The 16,617-nt window shown below is 33.5% G+C and overlaps 1 protein-coding gene across 9 annotated transcripts in view; it reads right to left on the bottom strand.

Moving 5' to 3' along the window:
• Positions 1–16,617, bottom strand: part of SLC12A2 (solute carrier family 12 member 2) — a 57,815-nt gene that overhangs the window by 24,267 nt on the left and 16,931 nt on the right. For all 9 annotated transcript variants that reach the window (XR_014025261.1, XR_014025262.1, XR_014025263.1 and 6 more), the window contains exons 4-15: positions 16,263–16,338; positions 14,097–14,192; positions 13,214–13,353; positions 12,247–12,357; positions 11,282–11,390; positions 9,421–9,548; positions 9,258–9,342; positions 6,570–6,721; positions 3,744–3,851; positions 1,875–1,998; positions 717–818; positions 199–354 (exon numbers count right to left, since the gene is read on the bottom strand). Coding sequence is in view for 2 of the 9 variants with exons in the window: in XM_081318744.1 (XP_081174870.1) it covers positions 199–354; positions 717–818; positions 1,875–1,998; positions 3,744–3,851; positions 6,570–6,721; positions 9,258–9,342; positions 9,421–9,548; positions 11,282–11,390; positions 12,247–12,357; positions 13,214–13,353; positions 14,097–14,192; positions 16,263–16,338 (1,387 nt within the window). In the remaining 7 variants the exon portion in view is untranslated. The remainder of the gene's footprint in view (positions 1–198; positions 355–716; positions 819–1,874; positions 1,999–3,743; positions 3,852–6,569; positions 6,722–9,257; positions 9,343–9,420; positions 9,549–11,281; positions 11,391–12,246; positions 12,358–13,213; positions 13,354–14,096; positions 14,193–16,262; positions 16,339–16,617) is intronic.

Below are 16,617 nucleotides of genomic sequence, written 5' to 3'. Positions count from 1 at the left end.
AAAAATAGTGCTTTATTTCCTTTTGTTACTGATTCCCTTGACAAACTATTATTCTGAAAAAAAAATAAAGATTTGAATTTTATATTGCCAAATCCAGATTTTAATTTACTTCACCTAAAGTTAACATTAGACTTGGTGTAAAATAGTAGTAAAGGGGAAAACCATGCATATGCAACTGGCTCAAAAAGATGTACCCACCTGGCTTCTTGTAAGTTACATAAATGTAGAGTCCCAGAACAATAACATATGTGAGCAGTGCTGCCCACCAGTTAATAACAAACATCACTATGCAGCAGAGAATTGCTCCAAGTAAAGATATCCACATGTTGTAGTATTTAAAAGCAGGACGCCAGCCTATTTAAAAGCAAATAAAAATTAAAAAAACATACATACATGCAATGTGTATATGTATATATCTTATGTTACGTAACATATATAAAACTTATCCTTCAATTGCCACGTTAATATATTGTATACAAAAACTTTACATAAATTTGCCAACATTTTAATACACAATTGCTATATACTTAATAGCAAAAATGAAGGAAAATAGTATAGTAATACTATACCTTCTCCCCACCCTAACTTTTGCAATTTGATTAAGCTTGAAGTTATTTTTTTATTGCTGTTGGTGTTTATATTTTAAAAATGGATGTACAATTAGTGTTCAAAAATATTTTTAAAAAGACCCCATAGGATCAATATAAAATTCATACCTGGTGATTTTGCCAGTGAAGCATGGAACACGGAAAAATTAATTAAAGCATAGGAAGCCAAGAAGAAATTGGAGATAATTGGAGCAATTACATTCAATTCAGCTGTAAAGACAGAAACACATAATCATATTGATTTTTAGAGCAGAGTGCTTTGGAAAAACAGCTCCTTACTTGAATTGGTGGTTCTTTTGATTTTGTATTCTTTGTAGCCTTAATGAGGCTTTTACACGAACTACAAACAGAACTTCCAAAAGTGGTATGGGAGATCAAAAGGACTACTTTCTTTATATATGGAGAAAAATACAATCTGGATTAGGGTGGCAAAAGTGCTTTTCTGCTAAAGCTTCTTGCATTAATTGGGATAGTTGGATGAGACAACTCTAGAATTGAAATGAAGCTGAAATATATTTATTAAGGATATAATGAGATGTAGAACTGCACAGAATGTCTAATATATATATATATGTATATGTATATATATGTATGTATGTATGTATATATATATGTGTGTGTGTGTGTGTGTGTGTGTGTGTGTGTGTGTATGTGTATACACACACACACACACACACACACACACAGTGCTTTTTTTGTAAAAGAAAAAGGTGCCAGAACTCACATGTGTCATACAACCCGCCTTGCCTACCCTACAAAGTTCCATCCAAAAAAGGTGCCGGAACTTATGCATCTAGAATTCTCTTATAATGGATAGAATAATATTGGGATAAGTGTTTGTACAGCTGCTCTGAATTCAAAGTGGGATATTTCTGATCATAAGACAAAAGTATTTGAGCTTAGACCTGGCCATTTCAATAACTTATTTATTTTAATAATATAATATTTTGCATACTATCACAGTTAAGCAGGTTAATTTTCACAAGAATCTTTATCTGCTTTATCATAGTGTAATTCCTAGGTAGAACTACAACTTTGCATTTGGTAACGTTGAACACTGGATTAACACAGAAAGATTCTTCAAATATTTAGAGAATGAGAAATTCTAGCTACAAGCCTCTGAAGTCTAAATAGTTAATGTGATTGACAATATTAGTCTATATACAAATTGTAAGCTCAGTTCAGGTATTGTATTGTCATATCTTATTTCCACAGATCATGCCACATAATTCAGATTTTTAAAAAATATATATGATTTAAACTAACCAATTAATATGAATCCAAGAGCAATCAAAAAAGTGAGAAGATACCCTCGTAAAGGTTCATTATTTTTCCCATAGCCTTTAGCAAACATCAGGAAACCTGGATAAATATTGTCTTTGCACAATGCCTAGAATCAAGAGATGACCAATTAAAATATGAACATATAGAAAAATACTCAAGGCATTAAATCTTAAAGACAAGGGCCAAGCACAGATTTGCAGTAAGAAAAAATTCAGTAACATTAAAACTATACAAATCATCAACTCAATCTAGCCTGATTTGCACAAGAAGATATAGTTGATAGACCATGGAGGAGGCAGCATTATTAGATATATTGTAGTCTTTTTTAAAAATGAAAAAACATATTAGATAAATTATGAGCAATTTGAGAAAAGTGTTTTTTTTAATATCAATCAATCAATCTATTCTGATTGATTGATATTACTGCCAATATTGATATTGACTTGCTTGGAAGGGACCTTGGAGGTCTTTTAGTCCAACCCTCTGCTCAAGCAGGAGACCATATACCATTTCAAATAAGTGGTTGTCCAATCTCTTCTTGAAAACCTCCAGTGATGAAGCGCCCACAACTTCTGAAGGCAAGCTGTTCCATTGGTTAATTGTCCTTGCTGTTAGGAAGTTTCTCCTTAATTCCAAGTTGCCTCTTCTCCTTGGTTAGTTTCCATCCAATGTTTCTTGTCTTGCCTTCTGGTGCTTTGGAAAATAAGTTGACCCACTCTTCTTTATGGTAACCCCTTAAATACTGGAATACTCCTATCATGTCACCCCCAGTCCTTCTTTTCTCTAGACTGGCCATACCCAATTCCTGCAACCATTCTTCATATATTTTTGTCTCCACCTCTTTAATCATCTTAGTTGCTCTTCTTTGCACTTTTTCCAAAGTTGCAGCATCTTTTTTGTAATGTAATAACCCAAACTGGATGCAGTACCCCAGGTGTGATCTTACTAAGGATTTGTAAAGTGGTACTAATATTTCACATTAATTTGATTTTATGCCTCTGTTTATACAACCAAGGATTGTATTAGCTTTTCTGGCTGCTGCCGCACACTACTAGCTCATGTTTAAATGATTGTCTACTAGGACTCCAAGGTCCCTCTCAGTTACTGTTTTTGAGCCAGATTTTGTCCAATCTGTTTGGTTTTTCCTGCGTAGGTGTAAAACCTTGTTTTTCTCCACATTAAATTTTATGCTGTTGGATAGAGATCATTATTCAAGTCTGTCAAGATCTTTTTGGATCTTAAGCTTGTCTTCTGGGGATTAGCTATTCCTGCCAGCTTAGTGTCATCTGCAAATCTGATGAATTCCTTCTATTCCCTCATCTAAGTCATTTGTGAAGATATTGAAGAGTACTGGGCCTAAGATGGAATCTTGTGGTACCCCACTGCTTACTTCCACCCATGTAAATGTAGTACCATTAAGGACTATTCGTTGAGTATTGTCTGTGACTCAGTTACAAATCCATCTGATGTTGAAGCTGTCTAGCCCACATTTTTCTAGTTTACCAAGAAGTAGGTTGTGGTCTACTTTGTTGAATGTCTTGCTGAAGTCTAAGTATACTATGTCTATAGCATTTTGCTGGTCTAGTAATTTAGTCACTTTGTCAAATAATGAAATAAGATTGGTTTGGTATGATCTGTTTTTAACAAACCCGTGCTATTAGTTATATCTTTGTTTCTAGATGTTCACAGATCTGTTTTTTATTATTATATTATCTGTTTTGATTATTATATTATGTTTTATTATATTATGTTTTTGTTATATTATCTGTATTATTATTGTTTTGTTGTTGTTGTTGTTATTATTATATATGGAGCATGTTTGAAGAAAACAATGAAAACAATCCTTCTTACCTGAAAGATTTTAGGTGCACTGACAAGGGACGCTAATGCTGAAGAAAGAGTTGCAGAAAATATACCAGCTGTTATTAGCGGGGCAAATCCTGATACCATGCTCATTACCTGTATATTGAATAGAAAATAAGAAAATAATTTGCAGGGAAGAATTAACATTGGGAAAATGATATATGAATTAAGACTGATATCTATATTTTGAAAGCAAGGCCCATGCTGCTTGCATTTAAACTGAAATGAAGTGTAATGAAATGTTAATTTTTTATGGAAGGACCTAAACTCAAATTACCTAGATTATTCAGATAGCAGATACAGATAATATTCCATTTAAAACAGTGGTTTTAATTTTATTATTTTAAGCAATACTTTTGTGTTAGTTGTTAACACTATTTGTCTGGACTATGAATAGTATGGTGTCACTATTATGGGTTTCTATTTAATACACTTTTAATCCTGGCACATTCTTGGTTCTAATTACAATACTGACTTTCCAACACTGAAGATAGCTAAACTTATTTGAGCTTTATTGGGCAGAAAATGTAAACGCATTTATTTTTTCTGATGAAAAAAATAATACTGCGGAGCAATTATTTTGAATCAGCTGCAAGATAGTGCGGTAATATATGGGCTATCAATGAGATTATTATCCTCAAAGAACTACTAGGTAATTATAGCTTTAAAACTTTAAATTTTACAAAAGAAATGCAACTTCCTAAAAAGGTTGAGTGACAATATTTCTAATTAAAATATTTGTTACATATTCTGTTTGGCCTCAATGCCCTCATAATCTCTGAAAACCTGAAGACGAGAAAAGTGTTTGCCAAGGTTAAACCTAAAATTATTATTACAGAAAAGAAAAAAAGGAAAGAAAAGAAAAACAAATAAAGTTGGCTGGATGACTTTGATTCAGTCACTCCCTCAGCTCAATCTACCTCATAGGCTTGTTGTGGGGAAAATGAGCCTTGGTGGAGCAGTGGGCTAATGCCTCCTTAAGTAACACCAGCTGCCTGCAATTAGTGCAGGTTCGCATCCCACCAGGCTCAAGGTTGACTCAGCCTTCCATCCTTCCATCCTTCCGAGGTAGGTAAAATGAGGACCCAGATTGTTGGGGGCAATTAAGCTGACTTTGGAATAATGCCGCTTGGGGTGTGTGTGAAAGCCCTAATAAGCAGGCATATACATAGAATGAAGGCTACTGCTAAGCTTGTAAGCCGCCTTGAGTCTTCAGAGAAGGGCGGGATATAAATGGAATTAAAAAAAAAAGAGTAAGGAGTAAAGATATTACTCAAGATACGACCATAATGGAGTTTGCCCATTATAGTTGCATGTTGTGATGGCCATTAAGCAAGATGACTTCGCTTAATGACCCCACTCCCTGCTTCCCCTGATGCAGTCATTAAATGAATAGGTCTTTAAGCAGTGCATGTGGTGCCTCAGGCAAGAGGGAAGCCCTTGAGAGACCTAGCATAGGCCCAGGCCCGTATGCCCTGAGCCTCTCAAGGCTTCCCCCCACGCCCCAAACATCCTGTGAACCATTTCCCGTCTCCTGGGTCCCTGCAGGCTTTTTGCCGTTCCACCACGTCCCTGCAGGCCTTTCCCTTCAATCCTTAATGAAATAATATTTTAATCATAGCTTAATATTTTTTTAAAAATGAAATAAACAGCAAAAAAGCTAAATAAGATTTATAAATGGATTAAGGGTTCATATAAATTTAGAATGAGATTTGGGAATTAATTATAAAGAATCTTTCCTGTCGGAAATTTGTTTGGACTTTTGCAAGAGAAAATAAATCAATTTTAAAAATTGGGCACTAGAGAGAACTAAAGATTTTAGTTAAAAGGAGAAAATTACACACGCTTAATTAACAGTTAATTAACTGGGACAGATAACTGAAGGGCACTTTTGGAAACATGGAATTAGAAATTAATATCAACAATGTCAATAGCAAGGTTTGCTTCTATCAACAGACTGTGTACAAAAAATGTTATGAAAGAAATGGTAAGTGAAGAACAAGACAGATATGGATAGAAATGGATTTACAAATGACCATTACTAAAATGACATGGAAAAGGATGTCTCTCTGGACATGTAAAACCAACTGATGTTTTAATAATCAAAAGGAAAATAAAAATAATAAACCACGAGAGTGACCTCAGTAATTCTTCTACGTTGGATTGACAAAAAAGCTTATTAAAGCTTTCATGAATCTTGTGAGAAGGGACAAAGAAGAAATGAAATAAAATTCTGCGACATTGTTTTAATGGACAAAAGAATAAGATTCAAAGCTAAAAGGAAGAAATATAAAGTTAAAAAGTAACCACTAACACAAAAACTGGCTTTCAATCAAATATCCAATGAAAGAAACATTTTCCATTTTAAGTATTTGATTTCACATCCTTTTAACACAAAAAGATCTTTCTCCACTTTTATAAGTTTACACACATTTGTAAAATCATGTATGGCAGGGGTCTCCAACCGGTACCAGGCCATGGCCTGGTTGGACACAGGAATGGCTGGCGAGTGCGCGCATGGGCACTAATGGCCCCGTTTGCACATGCACGGGAGTGCTAGCACTGCCAGTGTCACATGGGCAATAGTGGTATTTGCGCATGCGCATGGGTGCTAGTCACCCATTTGTGCATGCATGCAGGCACTAGCACTGCCACTATGCATGCACCTGTTTGCATATGCGCGCGTGCACACACTTTTCCCTGCTCCTCCCTTTCCCATCGGGCCACCAACCAGAAATGGTTGGGGAGCTCTGATGTACGATATGGAAAATTCCCTCCCTCAAAGAATTCCCAGGATTGGAAATAGTGCTTTACCTGGAAATCATTCATTAGCCCATAAGAACATTTTGTCATTTCACAGGAAGAGAAATCAAAATTCAGTTTACAAGCTGCTGATGTACAGTTTGTCAGTTCATTAACAATTGTGTCATTAAGGCTCCCGGTGGCATCCCGAACAACACAGGAACCTAGAAAAGCAGATAAAGAAGAGATTACTTATCAAGTAGAAAAGCACAGCTATCTTAAACCATTCCTATAAAGAAGGTCCATTTAGATTTTGTTAAAGATCTTCATAAATCATATCAACAGCTACTCCTCCCCCAGGGTGGTCGCTACTCACTAGAGAAATTTTTCTCCCCTGCTGATGATCTGCTGTGTTTGTTGCCAAAGCTGATTCTTTAGCAGTGTTGTTTCCTGAATTTGAATGGGGGCCATCTAACAATGACCCAAGATGACTTTTAGACAGCTATGGACCCACCTGGGAGGGGGAAACTTGAAGATTCCAGCTCCCTGTAAGGAGCAGCTGGAAAATTATTATTTTCTCTACCTCTTCCTACCAGCAGAACATTGTCATAAGCAAGTCTGGGCTTTAATTTCACTTTTTCAAGTTTTGTTTTGTTCTTTATCTTTAAACGTTAATTGGCTGGCTGAATGCTGATTTAGTTTAACCCCCTGCTGGACTCTATCTGGTTTTTTTCCTTTGATCTTTTTGGTTGTTCTCATCAACTTCTGCTTTCCGCTTATCAAAAGTTCACAAAAGGGGATCATATGACCACAGGACATAATAACAGTCATAAATATGAACCAGTTGTCAGGCGTCTGAATTTTGATCATGTGACCATGGGGATGCTGCAATTGTCATAGTAGTCATGGCCTAAAGTGGATCTGTTCATTTTCTCAAATATAGGTGGAGCCAAGATTTTCAATAATTTATATATATATAAAATATGCTGGAATGTGGTATGATTTGTAGGAAGAAGGGAATGTTTTGGGCATATCTATTTCAATTCGCTGGAGTTTGGAAGATAGTTCAGGAGGATTTGTTTGGGTTATATTTCCTGCTTCCAAATGACTGAAAACCATGCTGATGTTTAACAGTTATGGTTGAAAGTATCTTGAAGAAACCCTTCAATTCAACATGTGGTTCAAGGTTATTCCTTGATTTAAGAAGTCAAGTTTAGTGCACATAGGAATGCTACTGAAGTGGTAACTTATACCACTGAATTTGTATCCAAATACTGGTAGGTCTTGACTTAGGACCACAATTGAGCCCAAAATTTCTGTGCTAAAGTGAGACATTTGTCAAGTGAATTTTGCCCCATTTTACTTTTTTGCCATAAACTGGTTGTTAAGTGAATCTGGGTTCCCCATTGACGTTCCTTGTCAGAAGACTCCAAAAGGTTGTCACATGATCCCAGTTCTCAGTTGCCAAGTGTTTGAATTTTGATCAGGTGACCATGCGGATGCTTGCAATGGTCATAAGTGTGAAAAACAATCATAAGTCAGTTTTTTCAATGCCGTTGTAACTTTGAACAGTCGCTAACTGAACAGTTGTTAAGTCAAGGACTTCCTGTAGCAATTCAATGGTGTTAGCCTTGCACATTTATGAAAAGCCTCTGGCTATCAATAAATGTTATTTAGGCAAAGAAATATAAATTATGTTGCTCAGGCATTAGTTTGTGCTGATGTACAGATTCTTTCCTAGGAACAACAAATGAGGTCTGGGAGTAAAAGATTCCAAACATCTGATAGCCAGAAAAGCAGGAAAAGAAAAATAATAGCCCATTACACTGCACACAAATTTAGCTTCTGAAAAAAATCACATTTGTAAATTATGATTTTTTTACTAATTATTTTATTTTATTAAAATAAATTCCTATGCTACTGAGGAAACAGAATTGTGAAAATACCTTATTCTTGAATGATATGATTCTTAAATGCCATATAAACATCACTAAACCTAACTCTCATAAGTATAAAAAAAAACGTTGACTAAACTCTGGTAAAATTAGTTTTATCTAACACAGTATTTTTTAAAAAATATGTTTGTCTTATATGTTATCAGGGAGAAAAATAGGACTTCAGCAATGACTCTTCTTCTTTCTTTCTGATTCAACTTTTTAATAACTTCCTTAACATTTGTTCTGTATGCTTGGCTCCAGTATCCTATACTGCTAATCTGATATTCTGGAAAGCTAATGATTTTTCAGAAACCCAGGTGGATGACATACACTATAAACTTATACTGGCAGTATAAAAATCTAAGTAATATAAAACATAAATACCATAACAAGCAAAAGCAGTGTCTGGCTTTGGGGAGAATTTCTACTGAAATGGCTGTTATATTTTGTAAAGAAACAAATATAACTTCAAAACACCTATAATCTTTTTTTACAAAACTTTAAACAACTAATTTATCTGTACTACAGTTTGGATTTTCTTGTTCTTTTTGTTCTCCTTTAAGAGTATATACAATATTTATAATATTCTCGCCTTTCCTTTTTCTACGTACATAAAGGTATAAATACTTGGTAATACCAAGTGGACTACAGTACAGAAGGTTGGCCTAAGATGGTGCATAGTATGTAGATTTTGTATTTGGCAAATTATAAGATGATTGTCTCTATATGAAGGATAAGCAATAATTAAATTGTAAAAATCAACCTAGAAAAAATTATCCACACAAACATCAAGAAACATCCAAACAATTTGAAATTTGCTTACCTACTGATACTGCTACTCCCATGTAAACCACTGTAGTGATTAAGATGGCTAGCAGTGTCCCTTTAGGTATGGCTGATTGAGGATCCTGGAAAAAATGGAAATTATGAACCACAACAGCACTCCAAAGAACTGAATAGCAACAAAATAACTAAACATCACTCACCGCAAGATCACCTGAGATATTTGCACCAGCTAAAATGCCTGTTGCAGCTGGGAAAAATATAGCAAATACTGAAAAGAAAGTTTCATCTTTTCTGAAATCTGGTCCAAAGTTTTCTGAAAATATTTCAGCTATGAAATAAGAATGTTAAAGAAGAATTATTTTAACATTGTGTTGTCCAATATACTTTGCATTTATTATTCCACTGAAGAAACTACCATGAAGCTACAAAAAATACATAATACTTAAAAAATAAAAATAATCTGTAAGGTGGATATTTAAAAATTTGCTGTTTTTTTAACAAATACAAATATAATCTTCCACCAAATCAGTCTTGTACTACCTGTAATATTTCTCCCATTATTAACTAAAACACAGATATCAATTAAACATTCCTGTAGGATTACAGTAGACATACTGACTAGAAAAAACATACAGGTAGTCCTCACTCATTGAATGACTGTTTAAAATTAGAATAGTGCTGGAAAAAATACCTTTACAGCAGACTTAGATCATTTATAACTTTTGCAGTATCCCTCAGTCACATGATCGTTACATTACAGACATTATATATGCTATGTCTGACCTTTGGGGTTTTTTTTCTTTTTTCCCCCACCTTGCAGAAGAGAGATGGGATTGCAAGAGAGAAAGCTGTTTGCTCTTCTATACATCGAAAGCAATGTGATTGTGCTGAAAGTAGGAAAGGCAAAGGAGAGATTACTTAGAGAAATTACTTGCTTTTTTCCTCCACCCCTATCCAGCAGAGCTGAGAGTCTGGAGAGGAAGGGATTTAAAGAGACTAAGCCGTTTGCATATTATGCTATGGCACAATCACATTGCTTTTGATGTAACTAAAATAGTAAGCGAGCACTTGAGCATTTCAAAGGACATGGGAGTGAATATGAGGCAAGCCAAAGCAGAATGCGTGAAACTAAATAGACTTGTCTCTTTCCAGTTGGAAAGCACAGTCACAATCATCTGATTTCTCACTTAGCAACTGTTATGCTTAGTGGTGGAGTTGTCAGTCCCAATTAGGTTGTTAAGTAAGAACTACTTTTATTCTAATAATAAAGTTGGTTAGAACTATCTCAAAAGTAAGGAGCATAAGACATTCATATTTTGGAGAAATTGAATGACATACTGTATCCCTTTTATATCTAAAGTGGAGGAAAATGGATCTACTTTCACATATTCTATGCAAGCCATCATTATGTTCATAATCCTCAAGTGAGTGATGAGTGGTCCAAGATTTCTAGAATGTTTTCTATTGTGTGTGTGTGGGGGGGGAAAATCTACACATTCCCATTTGGGGTCTGAAAATCTTGCAAGATATAAAATGGAAATTAATTACTAAAGCTAGATTGTAGTTTTCCTCACACATAAGGCATTTACAAAAAGTAAGTCCTCAAGTTTAAGGGATCATCTGGAACAGTAAAATGGACTGCAGGAAAGGAACTGGAATGCTTTGTTTCAATAGTCTGTAGAAAACCTAACTGGGTTGCATACTGTATCAAAGGATACCATATTGAAGTCAAACAATATTTCAAAACTAGAAATAGTTGATATATTACTTAGAATATGTTTTAGTAATGTGTGTGTGTGTATGTATGTATGTTTATATATATGTGTGTGTGTGTGTGTGTATATATGTATATATATATATATATATATATATATATATATATATATATATATATATATATATATATATATATATATATATATATATATATATATATATATATATATATATATATATATATATATATATATATATTGACATTAATATAGCCAATTTTAGTATGTGAAATAACAGGTTTTAGACTACATTTGGGAAGATTTTTGTTTTATCATTTTGTCTTACCTTTGTAACCAAAAAATCCTTCAGGCTTTTTGTTCTCGAATGGAATAAATGTTCCTATGATGAAGTCAACAATAGCTACTAGTAATATCACCAGCAGAACAATCTGTGCCTATAATTTTCAAGTGGATAATATCAACATCATTTATATAAAAAAATTCTCCAAATTAAGACCAACACTCACTCTCTCTCTCAGTCAAATAAGCATTATAAATACAGTTTAGATATGTCAACTTCTCTTCAATTGAGCCCAAAGTAGGAATGCTTGTGCTTGAAAATGTTTTGTAACAGAGATAATTCACCTAGAAATTTACTCTACTTGATGAAAGCATTTAAGCATAGCAATTCTTTGAACTAAATCATATTAAGATCTTAAATATTTTAAAAAGGAATATAAGGGTAGTAATGTTAGATTTATATAGAATGAAACTAATATATCTTTATAAAAAAGTACCTTATTAGGGTCTGTTTGGGCCATGGCATTCTTTTAAGCTTGGATAAATACTACCTTATTTTTAACTGCTTCATACTGGAATACAATATTTTTTTAAAAAATTACAATGCTGCAGTCCTATGTGTAGTTTCATCAGCATTAAAATAATAGTCTTTACTTCTGAAAAAGCTTCAATAGGATTATACATTTTCTTTTGGGGGGCACAGAACTGTCACAAATCTTACTACTGGTTTGGATTATTTATTCACAATGAAAGTCTGATAATTGTGCTCTTAAGGACTGCAACAGTCATATTTGAAGAACCCTTCCCTCCCATTACCCTAATGGAAAAGCTATGTTAACACAAAATGTAAATAATCTCTATATTGTAACTATATGATGAAAAGTTATTGCAAGAATGTTCCTTGTTGATGTCTGATTATTAGTTGTGTTTTTGTAATATATGCTTATTTTCACATTTTTTCATAATTACTTACATTTTTATAAAAGCATTTTTAAAATCATAGTTACTTACTTTAGCTTCCCATTCCATTCCTGCTAACGAGATGCCTAATAAAACAACAATTGTAATTGCTCCTATAATTCTGATATCATTATTTGGATCCAGCATAAGCAATTCATGTTCCTACAAAACAAAATGAGATAATTGTGATAGTTAATATTGCAACAAGTGAAAATCATATTTTAACAAATACAGGAAGAATATTTGAAAACAGAACTTCATTTTAGTTTGTTATATACAATTAAATTTAGAAACTTCTGATTGTACAAATGCTTAAGTTTATTTTGCTCTATTTTATAAAAACTATCTCTAATCATAAAGATTAATGTTAAACTCTTCTAACTGTAATGTATTTGAATTGATTACTAAGTTTTTAAAAACTCAAGTTGTGATTTAGAAATACATGACAAGTATGTATACTACATATTTTCATGTTGCCCTAATTTCCCCTTAGGCTGGTCATCAATGAAGTATAACTTGCTTCTGGCCCTCTAATCCAAATTTCCATATTTTTTTTTCAAATTCTGGTTTGGAAGGAAAACACATTATACAGGGCACAAGCTATAGTTATCAATAATTAGTAAATTAAAGATGTTAAATGACTGAGTAATCGTCACAGCATCAAATCCCACATAATGATTATTCCTAGAGTTGCACAAACCTTAAAAGCGATACTTTACAAAATTGTAGGCTTTACACAGGTTCATTTCTACTGGAAGTATCAAACTCTTTTGATGAATCATAGACCTCCTTAGGTTTTCCAGTAAGCATAATTAAATAATGCATTTGATATTGGGCTGTTCTGAGCAAATATTTGTCCACTGAACTACTACCACCATTAAATCCAAGTTGTCTCACATCTCCCTAAAAAAAGTTTTTATAAATTATTCCAAAGTAGAACTGTACTGAGGAAAATTTGGTAAAGTTCAGATTATGAAACATAAAGATAACAAACAGCACACCAGAAGAATGAGTTTACCTTAAGTAGATCAACAAAAGTCTCTGCAAAACCAACTACATACATGGCTACGGCAACAGCATTAGCAAATGCAAAGATCAAGCCTATAGCACCGCCAAATTCTGGCCCCAAGCTTCTGGAAATGAGATAATATGCACCTCCTAAAGAAGAAGAGTGTAAGATGTAAGTTATGATACAAATTATATTTTTATACACAGAATTTATACTTATGTCCTACAAGCACTGAGGATCATTCCCAACTGTTATGACAAGGACAGAATGTATGCAACATACGGCAACATTTTAAGATGATTTTTCCCTTTTTTTCTATTTGAGGTCAATTCTGATATTCATGTGCACAAGAAGTACAGTATTAATATCTTTATCAATATTATTCACTTGTAAGAAAATGTTTGCATCTGTTTAATACTGAAGTAAACACCACCTAACAGACAGCCTGTCCTACTGACTACTACAGACAGAAAGATAGAGAGAATTACAGCTACTAATTGTATGGAAAAAGATCAAGGGATAAAGCACTGATGTATTTTCTAGAACTTTCCTTACAACCAAAGAACTATAAAACTGCATGCAAGTAATTGTCCTGCTTGTTAAGCAAAACATTCATGATGAATAGAGGATTTTTATAACAAGTCACCATAAACATGTTTTTTGAAACCCACTGACACTGACAAGCTAGCTTAAATTTTGTTGTTGCTGTTGCAGGTAGTGTCAAATTACTGCTGGATGCACATTAATCATATATTTCATGGTCTTTTAACTTTTCTTTAAATTATATGAAAAATGCTTCCATCAAAGAATTTACATACATACATTTTTATTATATATGTAGGGTTAAAAATTATTTATACCAGCTACATTTGAAGTATTAATGAAGTTTTACCTCCTCTCACAAAACCATTGGTAGCTATAGCTGATGTAGACAAGCCTGTGATAGTAGTTACAACAGTGGCCATTGCAATAACCAAGACAGCAAGTCCTGTAAGGAAATCAGAACTGTTAGGATTTGTAAGAATTATATGTTTCCTAAAACAATGCATATCATTTAATAAAAAATACTGATTCAAAGAAAGATGGGAAAAAATGTACTGAATTCTTAATAACAGCAATGTCAACATCCAAATTACCTTAGAAGATAATCCCTATTTACAAGAACCTTTAGTACTGAATGATAACTTTAAGTCAACAATCCACTATCAAGTTTAAAAGCTACAGGATTTGATGGATTTACAGAAATGTGGCAAAGCAACAAAATAAAAATTGATGATTCTATCCTATAATAACAAATCTGAAGAAAGACATGTGGCCAAATGATTGGAATAGATGAGTTTAATGCCAGTGCCAAAGAAAGAAGACTCTGCAAACTGTTGCACCTTATCTCGAATTTCATCATTAGCAAAATAATTCTTAGAATCATCCAAAGCTGAATAGATTATCCTATACAGAAAGAAAAATACTATGTTCAAGCTAGTTTTAAAAACAAGAGGCAACACTGCTCTGTGGATAATTGAAAATGCCAAAGAATACCAAAAATAATTCACTATATATGTCATTGATTACAGGAAGGCCTGTAATTCTGTCAAGCTGTGATATGTCTTTAGGCAAATGATATTCTCAGATCATTCTCAAATGCAAAAGCAACACAGAACAGAAATCTGCAGTCCAGGTGGAACAGAGCAAAGTAGATCAGATCAGGTCAGCGAAGACTAAATTCTCTGTCTTATTTATTTAGTCTATGGGTCAAATATATACTAAAAGAAGTTTGATCAGAAGATGATGAATGTAATTTTAAAAGTGGAAAAATAAACATCAAACTGGGCTATGTTGGTGATATTAGTCTGAAAGGTGAAGATACAAATGACTAGAGAGCTCTAGTAATCAAAGTCAAAAACTTTAGTGAGAAAATGAGGCTACAATTAAAGAAAACCAAATTAGTAAAAACAGATAGAGTAATCCAGCCTTAAAACTGAATACATTTAAGTGGTGAATAATTTCTGCATGTTACGATTATCAAGCAGTATAGCAGACATGTCAAGATCACGACGTCACATGATGTCGCGCAATGTATCAGAGCGGTTTTGCCATTGCTGGCAATGGGGTGGGTGCAGCTTCCAGATGATTTATCTGGCCCGCGGGCCGGCAGTTTGACACCCCTGCAGTATAGGATCCAGCAATCAATAAATATGCTGCAGACTAGCACTTGGCAGCCTAGTAATGAAGGCCTCAAATACTGTGACACATTTATACCTATAAAAATCAGAATCATGTAGAAAGAAATTCTTTGCTGTGACAGTCATGGAAATGAAAGTTGGACTCTGAAACACAATAAGAAAAGTATTGATGTTTTTGAACTCAGGTGTTGAGGAAGGTTCTTGAAAATACCATGAATAGCCAAGAAAACAAATGAAAAAAATAAATCAAGAGTTCTGACTTGAGGTACAAATAACCAGGCTCAAATTATCATATTTTGGACAAGGTCCCTTGAGAAGTCCATAATGCTGGCAAAGGTACAGGAAAAGAGAAGATAACAATAACTATCAGCAAGGTGACAGGATTTAATTATAGCAGCAACAGATATGCTATTGGAAGAATTGAAGATCCAATCCATTTATCTGGTCAATCATGGTTAACAACTGATTGCAATATATAAAAGTAACAAAAGTAGTATAAACATCAAATATGAAAACATGTTTAGGGAGTATAATTCACAGCAACTGATAAGCAATTGCTTTATATTTTTTTCAAATGAAGCTTTTGTAAAAAACCATATTAATTTTTAATAGTAAAGCCACCTACATAATATTCTCGGAATCAAACACAGGGTTAATCATTCAGGTATGCTATGTTTTTACTATGGAAACAACCCTCCCTCAAAATTAGAAAATTCTGCAAAAAAAAACCCCAGTTATTTAACCATTCAATTCTTTCTTTTTGAGAAACTATGGACATTCAGCAGTAATCCTACTCTATAATCCAGGTTTTGTCAGATATTAGAAGTCACAGGTCTTTTAGCAACAGCCAAAATAATATAGAAATGTGGTGTACTTACCTATACCAGCTTGTCCTACAATCCAGGATAGTCGAATGAAGAGCATCACCCCCCAGATATTCAACATACATCGTACCTATTCCAACATCAAAGTAAAAACATTTATATTAAAATTAGATTTTTGAAGTGATTGTAACAGTTCAAGTTTAATTTAATTTTAATTTAATTTAATAATATTTCTATACCGCCCTTCTCCCTGAGGACTCAGGGCGGTTCACAGGGAAAGAATAAAATACAGAGTTACAAATATTAAAAGGAAATTAAATAATTGCCCGATTTTAAAACAATTAATATATTACAATTATAAAACCCCAAAGATAATATTAAGAATACAAGAAAAAAAACAAAAAAAAAA

The sequence above is a fragment of the Vipera berus genome (genome assembly GCF_964194415.1).
Source record: "Vipera berus genome assembly, chromosome: 2".
Taxonomy (NCBI): Eukaryota; Metazoa; Chordata; class Lepidosauria; order Squamata; family Viperidae; genus Vipera; species Vipera berus.
Note: the sequence above shows the minus strand (reverse complement) of the source record. Positions and strands in the feature narration are given on the sequence as shown.